The sequence below is a fragment of the Zonotrichia albicollis genome, chromosome 1, assembly GCF_047830755.1.
Source record: "Zonotrichia albicollis isolate bZonAlb1 chromosome 1, bZonAlb1.hap1, whole genome shotgun sequence".
In the NCBI taxonomy this organism is placed as follows: Eukaryota; Metazoa; Chordata; class Aves; order Passeriformes; family Passerellidae; genus Zonotrichia; species Zonotrichia albicollis.
This window is the reverse complement of record NC_133819.1, coordinates 16,719,639-16,740,329: the sequence shown is the minus strand read 5'-3', so window position 1 is coordinate 16,740,329 and position 20,691 is coordinate 16,719,639. Positions and strand designations below refer to the sequence as shown.

At 39.2% G+C, this 20,691-nt stretch overlaps 1 protein-coding gene across 11 annotated transcripts in view; it reads right to left on the bottom strand.

The window, feature by feature from the left end:
* ABI1 (abl interactor 1) overlaps positions 1–20,691 on the bottom strand; it is a 77,375-nt gene that overhangs the window by 16,909 nt on the left and 39,775 nt on the right. For 6 of the 11 annotated variants that reach the window (XM_074534626.1, XM_074534635.1, XM_074534663.1 and 3 more), the window contains exons 3-5: positions 11,604–11,780; positions 1,894–1,908; positions 1,074–1,174 (exon numbers count right to left, since the gene is read on the bottom strand). In XM_074534626.1, coding sequence (XP_074390727.1) covers positions 1,074–1,174; positions 1,894–1,908; positions 11,604–11,780 — 293 coding nt within the window. The remainder of the gene's footprint in view (positions 1–1,073; positions 1,175–1,893; positions 1,909–11,603; positions 11,781–20,691) is intronic. The other 5 variants (XM_074534627.1, XM_074534642.1, XM_074534654.1 and 2 more) reach the window with 2 other exon arrangements.

Below are 20,691 nucleotides of genomic sequence, written 5' to 3'. Positions count from 1 at the left end.
TCAGCTGGGATAAGAGACACAATTGGAATACTGATTTCATGCCCTTGAGCAATGGGAATTTTCAGAAAACATGCTGAGGAAATCTCTAGGTTAATTTTCTGTGGAGTATGCAGCAAATGCTACCACCAAAGCACCAAACAGGGATTAAAAATCACTCAGTCCTCAACAAAAGGAGTTGCTGCTTCTAATTTTCCTTGACCATTGCTCCTGATCTCCACCCTGCTCTGTCTCAGTACTCCTCATTTTTCCAGCTTCCTGCCTCTCAGAGACAACATACCTGACACCACCACAACCATGCCAGCCGGCTGTACAGTGCCTCAGTCCCCCACAGTATAAGGAGAAAGCTGAGTGTGACAAACAAGTAGAAGGTCATTTAGGATGCCTTTTGGAAGATGTTGCACAGTTGGACAAAACCATATGGCACATGCACTGAGCTTCTCAAGTATTAAAGTTTTGGTCTCCAGGAACAATTACTTGCTGGCACACCAAGATAAGCAGATTTCACTCCCCACAGCTCCACAGCAGCAAAATAGATGCAGGGAACTCTGCTCATAGTGGGACTTGGGAATAGCAAAATCCTTCCTCATTTAAGTATAAAAATGAAAATGCACAAGCCAGCAAGAATCGATGTTGCCAATGTGTTCACAATGCCATAAATTTTGCTTAGATAATGCAACAACTACAGCACAAACAGCAACTTCATAGCTCTTCTAATATTAAGAAATGAGTAGACAAGAACTTTACTCATAAAGTCCTTCCCCCACTGAAGTTAAAACTTTAAGATTTGTTTCTGTCAATAAGGATTTCTTCCCAAAATTCAGGAATAACAATAGCCTCCTCATTTATCCATATCCATATCTAATCCTTCCCTGTGAAAAAAAACTCTTGCAGTCATCCTGAAAACAAGAGTCAATGCAGCTGAAGGAGTTCATACAGAAAGGGGTATTGTGATTTTATTTTTTTTTTGCTAAAGGCAACCAGAATTTCCATCTATCCATGAATTTAAGAAACACCAACACTGGCACAATTAAAAATGTCTACTACACAGGAGGGACCAGCCAGTCCATTCTTACCCCAGAGTTCCCCGGCCTGACATGGGAGGACTTGGTGGTTTTTGTGTAGGCGGATTTGTTCTTGACAAGGTGCCAGTTCTTGCAGGCTGGTTATTTCCATGCTGAAATAAGGGAAAACATGATTTTATTTTTATAACAGAGCAGCTCTATTACTGACAGCTTTTTTTTCAAGTGTAAGAATATAAAGTGAGAATTCCCAGACAGCTGTCAAACAACAAGTTTTCAGCTACACACGAGACAGACACCAGTAAATACAAAGAGTCTAAACACAAGCTTAATGTTATTTTCACTATTAATTAACAACAGATACAGAAAGGTAGGCAATTGACAAGTTCATGCACAAATGTCTTCTATCATTTTTTTCCTTAAAGGGAAGCCACATTTGTATTCATTGTCATTCAGATGTTAATAATTTAAATCAAACTTTAACACTGACTGTAAAATACAGCCAGCACGGCCCAGAATTTCTCAATCTGCCCCTGCTATATGACTAGCAGAGTCATTCAGGTTGTCTGGGAAGTCTCCTGCAAAAAATGTAAGTGAAGGGAAACAAGGCATCTACTGAATTCAGAGCAAAGCACTAAACGTGTTAGAGAAATTAATGTATCTATGTATAAATGCAGATGTCAATGTATCACTGATATATTGACACGCTAAATGCTGTAAATGAAAAAAAAAGTATAGCATGTTTAATCTAGATATCCTATGGAAAGCAGAAGAGAGTGTAAGAGAGCGCTAGTTTTCAGTTTTAATGGCTCTGCAGCCTCTACTATCAGTCACATGAGGCACTGTGGGTCAAAGGAGAAATAACACTTCTTACCTTGGCTTTTAGCCACTTAACGTTGGCAAAAAAAGGGGGGAAAAAGGTAGAAATTAATGGCAGATCCATCACAACTGATATGACAGGTTAAACTAATTACATTTTAAAGAAATCATTTGTGTCTACTGATAATTAGCTCATCCCAGTACACTAAGCGAGATTCTGCTGTGTCAGTTATTGAAAATTCGGTGTCTGACAAAGTGACCACAGGAAAAGCACTCGTGTCAAAATTAAGTTTAGCTAAGCTTTGCCAGATATGTCTGCCAGGTTCCTCATGGGCAGTAAAGGGTTGAAAAGCCCTCTGCTGACCATTCAAGCCCAAAACCACATCAGTGCTATTTCAATGGCAATATGCACTTAAGAATTCGTTCACAAAACCACAGTTTCAGCAATATGCAAAGAATTGACAGGCCTGTTGCTTTTACACTTAACCTCCGTATGTTTTCAAGAAATCCTAGCTGCTGCACTGAATGGTAAATAAAGAAAAGGGAATTTTTAAACAGGATGAGCAGCAGTACCTTTCACCTCTGGTTTATTGATTGAAATCTGATTCAAGCCAGCACAACGCTGTCTGCTCAAAACTGTTTTGGCAGGGATATAATGATTGTTATTCTGAAATTTAGGCTCTTAGAATCAAGTCAATATATGATTCCACTGTATCATTTTAACAGCCTTCATAATTGCAGAGGGGAAAAAAAAATATCAAAATTTGGCCTCATAAGAAAAATGTAACATTTTAAATAAACTCAAGCCAAGTTCTCTCATTTTTGGGGGGAGTAAAGGCATCATAGGAGCATGGGTCAGAGGAAGAGGCACTCATTTTTGAAAGGGTTATTTTCACCACTTAAAAAAAAAAAGGCAAATACAAATACCCAAACCAAAATGATCCCAATGTTTTTTTGAGGTTGCTTGGAATTAAATTGTTACTTCCAGAACAAGCCTTCACAGGCAGAGCATTTCAAACTGTGAGTCTGCATCTTCTCCTCCTCCTCCAGGAAACACAGACTAGTTTAAAGGCATCCATTAACTCAGTTTATAAAACTAGTGAAAACATGCAATACAGCAAACATGAATTTGAGACTTCTGACAGGGTCTGTAAAACCAATGAAAAACAGCTTGCTTACAGCTGAAAAAGTTTGGTTTACCAATCAAATGAGGTTGAAAGCCACTGCCCTTACATTATTCATATTACAAGAATAGGAACATAAATCCTGTTCCAAAATTCAGATTAAAAAGTCTAGCTCTGGTAAGTAAATTTGAAGGTCAATCCATTTATTCCCAGCCTGGGCAGAAGTTCATCAGCAGAGTTCACAGGCATTTAAACCACCTCTGTCCCCACACACTCATTTCATGGATAAACATGCAGATTCAGTTCCCAAGATGCCAGAGTACTCTCCTAAGTAGTGTATTTTTAAAACAGGCCCTTAGTAATGAAATTTGCTTTCTCTTCTCACAGGAATATGTGACCCTTCTCCTTACTTCACCAGTTGCCAACAGCAATGGCATAATACAAGGAATTTGTTAAAGGAGGCCAAAAAAATGAAACTCTTGGTTCTGTCCTTCCCCAGCAGACATTGCTTGAAATTTTTGAAGGCTTAAAAGGAAGGGTGGCATGGTTTCTTATCCAGCCACTACTACTAAATTTGCCTGCCTCAAAAAAAAGCAAAAAGCTTCCTTCCTTCCCTTCCCTTGTGCAGTGTCACTCAGCATTTATGGTGAGTACCTTCCATCCCCCTCCTAATCCCTGTTAAATTCTGTCTCCACTGCAGTGACACTATGAATATCAACATGTAGCAATAATTCGTTTAATCTTCCTCTTATTTCAAACCTTCTACTGCTAAGTACATCAAACATTTATCTGAAGTCCAACAGCTCTTGACCTTTATTCCTGTCTCTAGGACTACAGCAGGTAAGCTTCATCTCTTTTGCTACCAGTTAAACACTATACAGACAGATATACACATGATTGTTCAGAAGAATTAGAAACTGTTGTCATACTGTTTTCTATATGTACAAAGGTCTGTAGATGTCCTCTCTGTTGTTGTCAATACAAACAAGAGTCATACAGGCAGGAAAACAGAAGGCCAGAACACAAAAGGAACGGGGATTCACATGGGAAAGCAACTCCTGATCCAGAAGACCTAAGTAAGGGGGGAAGGCAAATGAACCTAAGCAATATGAACCATATGGCTATTTAATCATGGCTAACAAGCTAATTAATTAGGAGGATACTTTTTTCTTTTACTTATTGGCTGAGCTTATTAGGTCAACATTGCTGCATTTCTTGGTCTGAAAACCAAATGTGATGCTTTCCAAGCAATTAAACAATCTGCCTGGTATTGAGAACAGTTTATGCAGCAGGGTCTAGACTCAGTGTGATGTGAAGGAGGAGGTGAAAAAAGGCAGCAGAAAACCTACAAGAGTGGCAGGTAGGTGCTTAATGTGTATGCAAGCATCTCTCTACAAATGCCTCTAGGGCAGCCAGCCTGCTGGGAGGACATGACCATCACCAAGTGCCTGATCAGTACCAGGAAGGTCAGAGCCAGGAGGGAGGGACATGCAGAGCAGGAGGAGGAGAAGTGGTAGCATGCACACAGTTCACAGCTTGAAGAGGGATGAGATTGTTCTGAGAGGGTATAAAATAAGAGACAGGAGGTGTAAAATGGAAAAAGCTTAGTCAAATGAAGAGCATTACTGAGAACTCGAGCAGAAGCTGTGAGGAGCATGATTCCCTTCTCCTCCTGCTACTTGTATTACTGCACACACAGGAGACCGTTCTCAACCCAATACTAGCATCCTGGATGACACACACCAGAACAAAAACAGTCTGTAGGCTTCCTGGGGATGCTTGTGATGCTGAGGGTGAGAACTAGACAGACCAGGATGTTCCCAGAAAGGAAACAGAATAGGCAGCAGTATTGGTTGGGGTTTCTTGCAATGATATAGCAGATGATGTTTTAAGGAAGCAAGCAGGAAAATCTTGCCTTTCCAGGGAAAACCGAACAAGCATGTGGCTGTCCTGGATAAAGCTTTAAGGGCTGTCACAAAACTAGGAGAAAGAAACCACAACCTCAGGTTTGAGAAATAAGAGTCAAGGCTGCTCATCTCCAAAATGTTACAGCTAGGGGAGTGACATATCCATAGGGTTTGGAGAGCATGGGAGAACAGGCTGGCCTAGGACTGAGAGCCAGCAATGGGCCGGAAAGGAGCAAAGCAATTACAGCAACAGGCAGAACAGGTGTTTGCAACAGCCATGCAAGGCATCTATCAAAGCCAAAATTGAGGCTGCTCCTGTAACTCATGCCAGGAATTCAAAGCACCTGGACTTTAGAACTTCAGCTGTGGGTTTGCAAGGGCAAGCAATGACTGCTAGTACCAAGAGAATTATTTGCTTAAGGCAACTCTTCTGGCAGTTCCAGCATACTCAGTTCTGGCAGTCTGAAGAGTACAAAAACACCTTCTCCTAAAGGCAGTACTGCAGGTTGCTGTACCTGAGGTCAAAGGGACAAGACCAAGATTGGCATGAAAAGGGTGTGAGGAAATCAAAAGTACCCACTGGTAGTCAGAGGATGTCAAGACATCAAGGGACTCCATGGGCTGGCCTCAGAAGGCAGCCATTTAATGGTTTTTAATAGGTTTTCATGCCAAGTAACAAGTCATGGGGGAACATTAGTCATGATTCAGGGAACTATAAATCTATCATTTGAGCTATAAACTGTGCTTGGAAAACTAGGGGTAGAGATGATTGCAAGTAACTCACTTATATGAGCAAATTTATCTGTAAGGACACAAAAGACCACCTGCACACAGAAGCAAAATCCTTATCATGCTGATATTCAGCAAGTTTCTCCTGCACATTTCAGCTATGAACTCTGCAATTTCAGAGTGCAGAAACTTCAAATCTCTATGCAGGTTGTACTTCCCCTGCTGTATTCACTCATTATTTCTCTGACTCCTGAATTTAAAGAGCCAATTGCACTCTATATCCTGCCATATCTAGGATGACTGAAAGAGGTCATTAAAGACCACCCAATATAAATGCTCTTCAATGGAAACAAGGGTTTAAAGTGTGTCAGTCTGATCTCCATTAATAGTAAATATCTGGCAAACTTGAAACTTTTATATGTGGGGTCTGTAAAAGCAATATTCAGCCAAAGACAGGTCATCTTTGACCAGTAATCACGGTTGTCAGCAACAACAGAAAAAAACCCCACTTGGTCACTCTTGACTCTTTAGTCAACTTCCCTTTTAAAGTTACTTCCTTTATGAGTCATGGAAGAATGCCCCTACAGAAAGGTAGCTGCCCAAAAGACCTTTAGAAATGCTATTATGTGTGTGCAGCAAGTCAATTTTGCACAAGATTGCCTCTTCTCTCATTGGTGAGGCAGTTCTGAAATATGACATGGTGACAGAGAGCAAGAAAAACAGAAGCTGGAAAGGTGCTTGTATGTGAAGGCAGGGATTGCCTGAGAAAATGATAAAGCACCAAGCTTAGAACATGGTTTCCTTACAGAAATCAAGATACAGAGTTTGGCAGAATATGTAATCAAAGATGTTCAGCAGACAGATTGTATATGGGTGTCAGACACTCAGGGTAAAATACTTCTGCCACACTAGTTTTGTGCAGTTTTAAAGAAATGATGCCTGTGTCTCAATTTTCTTATCAGAATGTCTATATTTCCTTATAGTCTACAGTAAAGCAGACTATTTCCAGGAAAGGCAGGTTTCAAATTAGTATTTCTTTAAAAATTGACCATATGTAGGTAAGTCTCTCTTCAGGGAAATTTAACCTCTCCTGCTAATATTTGCAACCTAGTCATCAGTCTTCTGTTAACAGTAATCAGATGTATTTTGTCAGTATTGCTTCTCTCCTTTCTTTCTTTATTTTTCCTTTTTTTTTTTTTTGGTTTAACTTTCCAATTAAAAGAATTAGCATACAAAAACCTGTTGTAGATGATAGACAAATGTAACATTGTCCTCAGCACTCACAAGTCTTGTTCAGAGAAAGACACCTAGATTCCTGCTTTTAAATTGTTCAAGATTTTTCAGTTGATTTGGTGACATTGAATCTAACTACAATAAACTAAGACTAGCATAAAAAAAATTAGAAAATAAAGAGACCTCAAAGTGTTGAGTTTCTTTTGCAAGCTGAAAGGCTTGAAACCTACATTATGTCAGATGACACTGGGCACACTTCTGACTTTCCAGTAGCAAGTGCCCTATGGAAAGCACACAGTGTTAACACTCACAACAGAGTCATTGGAGTTGGCAACAGGAAGTTCCTTTTTCCCCCAGAGAAGCATTCTTTACCCTACAGCAATATTTACTGTTTGGCCTGACCCCAGAGGGATGATGTGACATTAATGAAATTGGCAACATGACATCCTTTGAAGCGTGAATGTCTGACAGAGGCTGGGAAGGGACAAAGGCAGCAGCAGCTCCAGCTCAGAATCTCTATCTCACTTGGGTTTTATTAGAGTGAATTATTTAAAATTTAATATTCCAGCAGCTACACATAAAAAGTCTTATCCTAAAGGGTAAATAAGCTTGATTAGGTAGCCTTTCACCCTCCCATCAGCATCTCATCTGCATTTTCATTTTGCACTGAGACAGATATAAGCATGGACTGCAGACAAGTAGGACATGCTGAGAAGGGTAAGAGCAAGAGTCCCTTCTCTAAGCTTAGTGTTTGTCCAGTTCTGACCCAATCCCTACTTTAAGAGAGTCCTTCCAACTTCCATTTGCTTGAGAAAGATTTCTGAATGCTTAACTCCTGTTTAACTTTCTGGGCACAAAAACTTCTTACAGCTTTCATGTGCCAAATGAAAATTTCTTTATGGTGACAAAATTACAATTTTTTTCCTTAAAAATAAAACCAAAAAGGGATCAATCTTTATATACAATTGAAGTTTGGTTTTGAAGAACTATTAGTTCCATAAAATAAACTTGATCCGATTACAGCTATTGGGCATTTCAATTAGGCATGCACTCAACATTTTATCTGCCTTTAACCATAAGGCATCATCACTTCAATTTTCTACTTAGCTGCCATTTTACAAATTGCTGCAATTCCACCTGCCTTCTATTCAAAAAGAAGATTATTATAAATTCAAAGGCCAATTTGAGTTTGGTTTTTAAGTGGAAATTTAAGGTTTTTAAGGCAGCTTCCAAAGCTTCCTCCTTCTCCCCGCTCTTCAACTAAGGATTTTCTGTATGAGTAATTGTGTTTGACCTATTTATTTGCTGGCACAGTATTTTTTTCTTTCCTTGCACAAAAAAAAAAAAAAGAAGAGGAGGAAGGAAATGTTAAAGTAGCCTCTGCCTAATAATTTTGAACCAAGCTCTACACAGGAAGGTAGATAACAACACTTACTCTTGTTTACAAAGAATTACTTTAGCTACATTCCCCTATGCCTGAGGGTGACAGCTGAGCAACCATTTAACAGAGCAGCAAAAATGTCTCCCTGCGTGTTTCTTGGAGCCATCAACATATATTTGTATTGCAAAGGAAAGCCTTCTTCCTAGCAAACCAACTTAAAAAGCCCTCCTGATTTGGACTGATGCCAGCCTCAGCTTCATAGGCATGTATATTAGGAAAAAAAAAAAAAAAAAAGCAACTTTTGGAGACATTGTATGTATCTGTCCCTGCAAAGGGAAGGGCAGGGAGTGCAACAGCTGGGGCACTCTGGGGCTGCCGTGGAGGTTTCAGGCTGAAGGAGAAAGCACCTGTGATCTTAGGATGCTCCACAAAAGCTTTTCAACCCAGATCGTGCTGGAGGAGACACAGCACTGCCTTCCAAGGAAGTGTCTCCCATCAGTGAGGAAACTGCCATGGAGAGCAGCTGCTTCCCCACCACTGCCACCCCCACCCTCAGCTCCCCCACAGAAATTGCTGCATGCATGGGAGACACAGGGGGCATGCAGAGCCCTTCTCCATGCCTCAAGCACATGCATCTGCTTTTGCATCCTTTCTACACAGCCACCACAAGCAGAGACAAAGAAAATGAACTGTGAGTATACACACGAGGTGGTTTTGCATTTGCTCAGATGGAAGACATATGGTGAAGACAGCATTTACCCTGAGGATTACACACCTCCCTAATTTCATTATTTAACTCTGTGAGGCATTATTTTTATCTACACTTTCCATATGAAACAATTCAGGATCACCCTCTAAAATATACTGCATATTTAAACAACATTTTTCCTAGGATCAATATTTGAATACATAAAAGCAGAAACAGATATAATCCAGTTGAATCCAATATCCTTGATTTCTCCTCCTTGTATTTTTCCTTTATGTTTCTTTATCAAATCCTACACCAGAACAGAGTCCCACTAACAGCAATAAATTGTCATCTACAGATTTCAAAGTGTTGTATCATTTTTATTTAATACCTAAATGCCAATATATGTGCTGTATCTCATTGACAGTTGGTACAACAGAAAACATTCAAGGATCTGCAAGTTAGTCAAACTGACAACTGTTCTAAGCAGATCTCAAACTTCTTTTTCTCTAGAAAAACATGCTTTCTAAGGCCTTATTGGACATGTTGCTGTCCAACTCGTGGTGCTGTCCAAATCTTTGCCCAAGAAATTAAGACTTAACAGAGACTGAAGCATCTTTTAAGACCACTCCAGACGAGACAAGTTTGTAATTCAGTTTATTGAATGTTCTCCCCTAACTGTAGATTCAAGAGGCAACTCAGATTTTCAGCATCATATTTCTTTGTGCTGACTTCCAACAGGACTTGATCCAGCTCCTGAAGTTGTTTTGGTTTGATTTTCTGGTAACATCAGTGCCTACATCTAGGTGACTAAGTAAGCTACTTCCGTCAGAACCCTGACGTGTGTCACACTCTCGGAACCCAAGTAATAAGATGGCTAAAATATTTAATTGTGTCATTAAGTCAGGACACTCTTTTCAACAGTGTCTCTAACACATGGCAGCCACCTTGAACTACATACCTGAGGTCTCGCTGGCAGTTTATTTCTTTTGTATAACAACTTTACATAGAAAATACCAACTGTTTCATACCTTTGACAGGTGTAAAACAGACTTAGGCAAGTCACTCAAATAAACAATATCAAGATATAATTTGCAGCTGTCTTGTAATTGAGTTGGCCATTTGGTTACTACTAGAGGCTTTTTCACCTCTGAAAAGACCAAGCTTTCAGTATAGAATAAACAACTAATCTTCAAAAAAACCCTTTACCAAAACCATTCCATAAGAACTACCTAGAAATGAGTAAACAGCACCCACTAAAAAAAGAGGGTTACATGAATAAAGGCAGTAGTACTCCCAAAAGCAAATACTGATATTGGAAGATGCAACAGCTAACCCTTAATAACCTCAGCCTTCATGGATCAAACAACCTGTTTTGAGTCTCCATAACACAAGCAGTTCAGCAAAGCATCAATTTCAGAGACTAACAGTAATTATTTGACTTTTAAAGTCTTCTACAGCACTTGATCCCTGGAGCACTTAAATGCAGAAACCAATAACCTGACATTGAATTTCTGTACTCTCTATTCATAGAACATTCTCTTCAAATGCAGGCTGTACTGAAAAATCATCAGTTTTTCTGACTCCAGTGTTTCTATTTTATAGCAATTCAGAATACATCTGTCTGTGTCAGGCTTCTACACAACACTTATTCATCAAGACTGGCTTAATTTATTACTGAAAAACAATCCTGGGTTACAGGTTTAATACAGGTTCACCTATAAACTAAAAAAAATTAGGTAGCCTGAAGTCACTACATTAATTCATAGTCTACAGCTGTCATGGTATAGAACTGCTTTCGAACTTGTGTTGGAATTAGACTCCTGTGGATATTTGGAGGGCTACTATGAAGCAGGAGGTTCCCTGGTCTCTGCTGTGCCAAGTCATTCCAAAGATCCTTTCCTCAAGCTCAGCAATTCAAAGGGCACTTGATGGGCTGATACAGCTGCACAACTCACTGACCAGAGCACATAAAGAGATGTGCTATCCTTTAGAGGATACACAGGCTTTGAATAAATGCCATCCAAGAGAAGATTGTTGCAAACTGAATATACTTTGAACACATGGTCTAGAGGGATACAAAAGTATTTTTTACAAAAAGATAACCAGAGAGCAAATGGTGTTAAATTAATTCATTCCATCTACAACCATTTCAAGATAGACAGACATTATCTAACTAAGGTTTTTATTTAGAGAAAAGGAAAGTTAGGCTGTCCAATGGGAGTAAGACATCAAAAGCCACTGAGATTTAAAAGCAAACTAGCTGCCCCTTTTTCTTCCATTCACCAACCAAAAACCCCCACCCCACCAGCCAACTTCCCCATAAGAGATTACTTCCTTTATTTCTTTAGTTATTGAGAAAAACTGAGTGGCAGTGATAACTTAAGGCAGAGGAGGAAGTAGCGATAATTTTAATAGTCAGTTATGGCTTTTTTGACAAGTCATTAGCCTAAGATGATGAGCCATTATTTCCTGATGCTGTGACTGTCACTAACAGTCACAAGGGTAAGGAAAACATTGCTCAAAAAACCCTCACTGTAAACCAATCCATTATGTTATTGAAACGTTTGTATGTGGGAGCACATCACACCCATAACCCTTCCTACCATAAAGGAGCTACACATTTTAGTACCAGTAACATTCTGCCCCGACCCTGCCTCCTGGTCTGTGTTACTTTGGGTCCTCAAGTGTCCAGGTTCTTACCTTCACGCCATGGCCAACATCATCCAGCACCGTGTAGTCTATAGGTTTTCGAATATACCTTACAGGACGTTCCATGTTCGCTGGTGCTATAATTTTGTGAGTTCTTGATGTGTTCTTATTGGTCGTCAAAATGCCTATCTCTCTGCGAGCCACCTTTTCTTTATGGATGTCCACAGTCTAGATTAAAAACAAGAAAGTATGGATTTCTTTAGGCATTTGCTGTTTTCTTTACAGAGCTAGCTACATGTTTAGGTTTCACTGTTAGACAAAGAGTCTGAATGTTAATGCTGCTGGAAGGATGCCAGTTTATTGGTGAAATGAGTTTAATCTACACAAACCTTGTAAGAAAATTACACCTTAATGAAATAACCAATATTAATAATAAAATTACAATTATATGTTATTCCTTTGACACCCTAAAGACACTATACAGATACAGTCCTGACAGATTAACCCTCAGTGTTCTTATGACTGACACTAGTAATAAATTACTCCATCTCCACAGCTGGGAAACCAGGACAGACAAGCTAAGCAATTTGCTCAGAGCCCCGGAGGGGACTCAGCTTGGGAAGTCTGTGTGGTAATTTCTTTCAGCAAAGCCATCAGTGCATATCAGAGTGAGAGTCTGCACAAGTAGGGACCAATTTCAGCACTGGGGCTAGTTTCAGTCATACTGCTCATAGCAGCTTTACTGAAAGAATAAAATAAAGCTTTAAAGATGCATGTAAAGGAATATAAAATATGCTGCATTTTATTCAGGAAAAAAAGGAGATAAAGATCAGTCCAGCAGTCTGTGAAAAATCAGACTAAGCTTCACATAACAGGCACATTCTTCTACATGGAATATAATCACAGCTTAAGCCCTAGCTGAAGAACAAGTGCAAATCAAGCATTGGATGTCACAGAAATCCCATTTCTAGGAAGCCTATTAAAAGATTCAGGGATTGAATGTACTGGTTTTAGTACCTACTAGAACCTCAGGATCTCAATGAAGGAGATGGTATCTGACAACAAAATGCCCCTTTGAGCAAAACCTCTCAAGCCACCACTTTATCCACTGAGGAAAATCAATCTTAATCTATAAGCATCAATTCTTCGTAGAAAGGCTATCACAGAAAAAAAAGGTGAAGGTTCAGAAAGAAAGAAAAATCCTTGTCATCCTAAATCCTACCTCATTTTGGTACATATCAAGAAATGGTTTAATCTAAAATGAATATTGTGATGGGCAAGGTATTGTTTAGTGAAGCAAAGTCAAAGATGAAGGCCAAAATTAGCTGATATTTCTGCTCCTATATGAGGCAAGATAAAAAAAGCAAGATTAGTATTCAGGAAATTAACATTTCTAGGAAAGCCAGCATTCAGCGGTCACTGTGAAATGAAATGTCTTCAGCTGAACTGTCTTTTTCATTAACTGGTGCACATGCTCAAATAATCTTAAATTATCCTGACTATACAAAGACATAAAATTGTAAGACCCTTCCTTAACAGTTCTGATAGGCAGCATTGCAGATTACAAGCAGGAATACAGGTAGAGAAGCACCTAAGAACAATAATACCAAGCAATCTTGTTCTCACAGCTTCAGCTAAATAACAGACTACTTGTAACACTGCAGAAGGTTCTTTTACTTTGAAAGCACACAGAATCTTCATAGAAATAAGAGTTGTAATTTTCCAGAGCAATGCAAGACATTAAGTGTGTATGTCTGCATTAGCTTATATGGAATAAATTAATTAAACATCCCAGTAAAACTATGGAACAAGCTTTATTGTTCTAAACACTCACATTCTGAAAAATCCCTAAGTCAAGAATTTTAAAAATGCCTTTCCAAATAAGACAGTCCAATACATCAAGTATTTACCTACATCAGTATCAGGTACCACCCACTGCACCCACATTTTCTCTGGCAGCCAATTTCACAGACGAGAGAATGAAGTCTAAAGAATGAGATTAGTCTAATTTTTTCAAATGCAGCTATAGTTTGTTCTTTTCCTTTCAGAGACTGAAACATACATATTAGTTCTGCCTTTTCAGTGTTTTCTTGATCTTGCTGAAAGAATTATGAGGGCTGTGCTACACGTTCATCTCTCTTCCAATTTTTCTGCAGAACCGGAACCTTTCTGTTCAATAACTCAAACTGTCTTACAAAACTCTTAAACAAGTCTCCATATTTTGTAATACGTGAGCACTGCATGTGAGAGAAAAAGAACCAATTTTAAAGTCCCCTGAATATCACTGCAATTTAGGAGGCTGAGAACATCAATTTAAAAAACATACAACCATGTTTCAAAGTAGGGTTCTTGAAAATACAGCTAGGTCCCTAGAAATAAATCCATGCTTCTACTTAATCCTCACAAACCAAACCTGTTGTAACTAAGAAACTGATTTTTTTGTTCAGTGGATGGACAAAAATGCATCTTTATGCTAAGAGTTCTCTTAACACTGACAGCAAAAGATAAAAGACAAAACAAAAAAAGCCCTTCAGAGTACAAAAAACCCACATCTTTTTCTAGCAGGTAGTCCATGAAACTGACTTTTCTTCCCTTCAATGGACAATGAAAGTTCTGAACAGAGGATAAGAAATTCCGGAACAGATGCTGTACCATACATGGTTTGGAAACTGACTCAAGTAATATTGCAACAAATTGCCATTAATGAAAGTACCTCTTAGAACAGGAAAATACTATATATTAATTTTATCAGACAGCTTATCCAAAATTAAGTATGGAGCAGTGAATTGTAAGGTTTTGGCATGAATTTCAGTGAGAAAAAAAAAAAGAGTACTGCATCACAGTGCAGGGCCAGCAACAGGGCACATATGTAAATCCTGAAAGGCATTCAGATATGCCTGTGCAAGAGACTAATTTGCTGTTCAAAGCAAACAAGACTTCAACTCCTACCACATCTGGTGCACTGGAAAAGCAAGGCAGGATTTTACCCCTATGCAAAGCAAAGGCTCACAGCATATGCTTTGCCCAGAGCAACAGGCTGCCTGTCAGAGCTACCAGACAGCATCTTACCTCTTCAAGAAATTAGTGGGCTTTTTTTAGATCTGCATATTATTAAGTCTTATGTGAACATCATGTAAAACAAAGCACACAACAATTGGTCATTCTTCTATTTTCATTTCTATCTGCTTGATGTTCCTGTGGAATTTTATTGTTTAGTCATATGTGATATTTTTCACTTTCAAAAGAGGAAAAACTCAACACACAAGCAATTTTTAGTAGGATAGCAAAGCTTTTCAGCCAGTCAACAGTTAAATTTCCAAGAAAGGCAAGCCACATATACCAGGTAACAGCCAAAACAGACCATTCCTAAAGCTCCGGTCACACCTGACATGTGCAGCTATGAGTGCATGTTCTGATGTGGTAACAAGTCAGCTGTACAGTAGTTGGTTTGTGAATTCATCACAAAACCTACTTTTAGGTAAAGATGGAGAGGAACAAAGTATGGCTAACTGGCATGGGTTAGCACAGGCTAACAGGCGCTTGCAAGAGTCAGACCAGCTTCAGGTATCTGTGACCTATGCTGAAACAAATACATAGCATAATTTAAGATTTGGGGGAAAGGGCAGGGATTTTCACTCCTAGAAACATAATCCAGTGAGACAAAGCCCAGCTTTGTATTGATTTGGAGAAGAGAGAAAAGACAGTCTTCCAGAAGCACAATGTGTTTCCTTTGGGAAGCAAATTTAAATGAACTTGTCAAACAAACCCCTTTGCCACTACAACTGAGTGCCAGGGACTATGCCAGCTAATCCATAAGCTTGGAGGCTGAAGGAACTGTTAATTATTAGCTGATTCCAATATTTGTCTTCTTTAAATGATATAAAATTAAAAAAAGCAGACAGTTGAACAACAGGATGTGGAGTTAAAATTTAACTGTTTGCTTCCTTAGAAGTAGCCTCAAGGCCAAGTGAAGCACAGCAATGATACAGCAAATAGTTGTTCTTTTATTATCCTGTGCTGCAGATACCACTCTACTCATGTGCTAGGGCATGCCAGCCCAGAACAAACAATTTACAATAAATAGAGACTGAAACTCTACTAGCTCTGGCCAAGCTAATACAAGGGTATCTAGACATTTTAATAAAGCTCACACATATGGGGTTACTAAAATAAAAAAGGAAAAAGAAAAACAAAATCCTTTTCTCTTGAACTACTGCAACTTACAAGTTTAAGGAAGAGCAAAAAGTCACTTCAAAGACTTTTCCTTGGTCTTAAAAATCTAACATTCAAACACATAAGACCAAAAAAAAAAAAAAATCCTAAGGTTACTTTTAATGACAGCTTTTCAGGCCATTTCATGCAATACTCTGAAGAACTTTCACATCATACAAACAAATGCCCTGTGCCACACAGAGCTGCAAGCCAGTAACTTTTCAATTTTTCCCTAAACTCACTCAGAGAAGAAGGAATGTAGGATCACAATCCACAGACTTCCATAAGATGCCAATTTCTCTAAAGCAAGGAGACAAGGAAAACTAAGCAAATCTTACTAGCAACAGTCTTCTGTAATTTTGACATTGTTTCTCTTTTTTGCTTTTTCAGTTTGTAGTTAAATATAGGGTTGGGTCTCTTACTAACACTTTATTTCAGACAAGTAGAGCCCTGATTACAGGGCATGAGTGCTATACATACCTAAATGTCAGCAGAATAGATTACAATTACTTTATACAAACAAAGCCCAGACATCAGCCATGCAAGCAGCATGACCTGCTACCACTTGGCACCCCCATCTTCCTACTGCACTGGCTGTAATCACACGTCCTAAGGCTCAGCAAACTGTTCTGCACAAACTTGGTGCTGTACCTCCCCCAAAGGAATCTGCTCCACACCTCAAGTCCTGTGTGCACTTTGGGCACCTCAGTGCAAGGACAGACTGAAATCAGAGCATGTCCAGAGAAGGGCGAAAGGTCTCAAGGGAAAGCCATACAAGTGGCTGAGGTCACTTTGCTTCTTTAGCCTTGAGAGGGGAAGGCTGAGGGGTGCCCTCATCACAGCTGACAACTTCCTCAAGGTGGGCAGCACCTCAAGGGAAGGTGCTGATCTGCTCTGCTGAGCAGCAATAGGATATAAGGAAATGGAATGAAGCCATGTCAGGGGAATTTCAGCCTGGACGTCAGGAAAACGTTCTTCACTGAGAGGGTGGTTGGTCACTGGAACAGGCTTCCCAGGGAAGTAGTCAGGGTCTCAAGCCTGTCAGAGCTCAAGGAGCACCTCGATGACGCTAAGTCATATGGCTGAGCTTTAAGGAATTGGACTCAATGATCCTTATTGGCCCTTTCTAACTTTAAATGATTGTATGCTAAACACTGCATCATTGAATTCCAAGTTAATGGAGATAACCATTTCATCCATTCTATACCTGAACAGCAAGGTTCTCTTAACCAAAGGGAATTGCTGACAGTACAAGATAAAAGAATTACATAAGGAAAAAGAACCCCAAAGACCTCTAGTCAAAGACAAGCCAACTGGAACACTAGATTTGACATATCACATCACAGCAATCCATCAAATACAGTGACTTCTTTCAGGAGAAACTGCGCCTGATGTGACACAAAATACTGGGCAAAAGCACAGGTGTCAGACTGAACTTTGTCAACAGAACTATGCAATGCATGGGACAGTGAGTGTTGCAGAGAAAGCTTTGTTTCCTTCCTCAACCTCTGGTACAACTGTCTGGATTCCAAGCTTAACTCTTTACATTCTACACAACAGAAAGGTAGCATCCATTCTACTCCCCACAAAAAATTAGTCACAGCTTCAGATTTGATTGGTCATACACAGCAGTAAAATACATATAGGCAAAAACTTTATAACACAAACAAATATTTTCTACAAGTTCACACATCCAGACTATGAAGTGTATTAACCAAAGGAAACAACTGAAGAAACAAACGCTAAGGTGCTTTCAGCATCCCTTAATAAATAAAACAACCCAAACCCTCACTCTTTGCAATCTGTTCCTAAACCCAGCTTCATTATAACCCTTAGTGTTCTTCTCCAAAACTAGAGACTTTATTGTCTTCCTATATAGTACATACAATAAGCTTTCCTGAAAGGAAAATAAATTGGTGAGAATAAGAACATCAACTTGCTCTGTTTTAGAAATACAAGTTTATTCCACTGCTACTTTCAGAAAAAAAGCATATTTAGTAAGACCTTTTAAATGAGTTATGGCTGAGTAAAGGCATTGAAGAGACCTGGACAATGCACGTTGCACAGGCCACCTGCAAAGAAGTCAGTTTGACCTACAAAAAGAACAATAAAATCCCCAGCTTTAATGAGCTCAGTCAGACAGCTGACTTCAGTGAGAGCACCATTTTATGCTGTTATTTTGTAAAGAAAATCCAACACAGGGAAATGTGAACACATTTAAACTGCAAATAAATACTCTACAGAGAAGAACAATTATGGGCTCAAGGCACATCAGGCATGAAAAAGCTCAAGTGAGTAGTTTGGGATTTTATGACATAATGTATAATCAGATATCTACACAATGTTACAAATTGCTTATTTCACCAACTCTTGATGAAAGCACTAGCAACTCAAGTATTTGACTTGAAACTATTGCTTACATACGGTCTGATCCCCACCAAGATAGTGTTCAAGAAACTCAAGAAGCTTACCTACAGAAATAAAATTGTTTACTTCTCTCTCTTGTCCAGGAGAGCCCAAGCAGGCCTGGCCTCACAGGACACACGGAGAGCAGAGTGAGGGCACCACTGTGCACACTCATTTATTCCATGGGGATCTCCCCCAAAGTATGAGGCTGTACTGGCATTGGGAACTGTAACCCCCAATTCCATTGACTAGAAACTGTTTGAATACCCCAGCTGTGACCCCACCAACTCAGTTACCAGACCAAAACTGGCCAATTTGGTGAGCATTTGCCTCTTCCCAGTTCTTCAGCACAGACACCCGGTTAAGCTAACCAACAACTGAAAAGCATATTAAAAAAATAAAAGAAACTCTGAAGTACAGCTCTGTTATCAGGGACTGGGGGAGTCAATCCTGTCTCTTAAGGCAGAAGACTGATGCAATCTTCTATTAAGCCCAGTTGGCTATCAATTGTGTGAAATTCAAGTTCCTAGTTAGCTTTGAACAAATTTCATATGAAGGCACCATTTTAGAAGCTTTATACTGGTCATCTTTCACTTTCATAATAAAAAGGGGAGTGGCCTTTCTTACTATTCCCTCTTCAAGAGACCATTTCAAGATATTTTTAACAGCCTCTTGGACAGTAACCAGAATCAAGTCTGCTAAAGGACTGTCTATTTATCAATTTATCAGTGAATCCACAGAAGAAACCCAGTGTTAGCAACAAGCAACAGTTACTGGAGGAAAATAAAAAGGGAGATGCTTTTTCCAATTCCCCAAATTTCTTTAAGAACATAAGGATTTCAAGACCTTTTTATTTCACATAAACAATCCTTCAATCCAATTTTCACTAAGGCTAATAGCTGCCTAAACACCACTACAAAAATTCATTTGAGAATCCTCAGAATATCCTGCCATGCCTTTTGAACTTGAACCATGAAATTAAGGTTTCCTATCACTGTGAAGCATTTGGACATCCGAGTTTCACCTTGTGTCTTTGTTTTGTATGGGGTGCTGGCAATGTAGGAGGCAACTGAAATAGATTAAAGAGTTGTATTTCCAGAGCTGGAAACACAGCAATGTTTTTGGTAGGTTTATAGATAGAAGTTTCTCACACATTCTTGTCAACACACAGACAACAAGTGACACAAGTGACAATAGCAGGCCAAGCTCTCCAGAAAGCTTCATCTCTTGAAGTCCTGGTAAATCCAGGCCTCTTAAGGTAAAAGGCTAGAGGAGCCAGATAAGCCATATCTCATGTAATCTGATATGCCACCTTCCTTTTCCTGCACAGAGGGCTCACATTCAAGAGCTTTTACAGATTGACATGATGAACTAAGGCCAGCAACACAGATATATACAACTTTCACAGTCCATATAACATGTTTGTCACCAGCAGAGGGGGAAAGCCACTAGAGAGATCAAAGGAAAATAATGACAGAAATACTAAGTCCCACTTCCAGAAGTAACTCAAACATAACTGTACACCTTCAAAATACATTTCTATACATAAAACACACACACACACACACACATATATATATATATATATATATAAAATCACAATGCTAACAATGCATTTTACTAATATTATCCAATGGAGAGAAAGGTTTAAAAAGTGTTGATTGTGGGCCTTATTTTGACTGTCTATCAGTACTTCTTCAACTATGTCTGAACACAGATTATATATCAGTTTAATCCTGTGGAGCTAGCCCCTGATTTAGAATTTACACCTTTTTTATATACACTAGCAATTCTTTCTCAGATTCTCCTAGCAATTGATGTTGGCATAAAGCAAACCAGATTTCAGCAACACTTGAAGATATTTTATAACTTCACATAGATTTTTTTTTTTTCTGGGATATCAGGACAGCTATAGGGGGTGAGTAGTCAGGTAGTGAAGTACAGCACAGACATCCCATTCACTCAGTACTGTTTTTAGAATTCAGAAGCATAGAATGTAAAACAATAATGCACACAGTTTCATATCAAGTTTAAGCTATATTTATTTCAAGGCATACTTAACAAAAACCTGATTCCTGACTAACAGAACATGTGCTTACAAGTGTTTAAAAAAGAAAAAAAGTGTGGTTAAAATCAAGAAACCGAAAAGAGGAGCTAGAGAAACAGGCTTAAAGATTACTAGCCATAGACAAATAGCCCCACCATAAGCCTTTCTTCCAAAAGGAAGACTGGAATTCACTGAGAATTGGACCCCAACTAGATCCCAGTTCCCACAACACAACCTGTGGAGTGGCACATACACCTATACAACAGTACAGAAAAGGAAAAAGACAGACTTATTCAGCTGAAGGATTATTTCTATACATGCTTTTCAGAGTACCCTATTAGGAAATCTAATCATGCATTCTGCTGGAGAAGCTGACCAGAAAGGGGACACAGGGCAAGGACAGACCAGAGGGGCTGGGAGAGGGTACACGGCATTCTAGGACAGGAATCAGAGCAAAGAAACCAGCCCACTCGT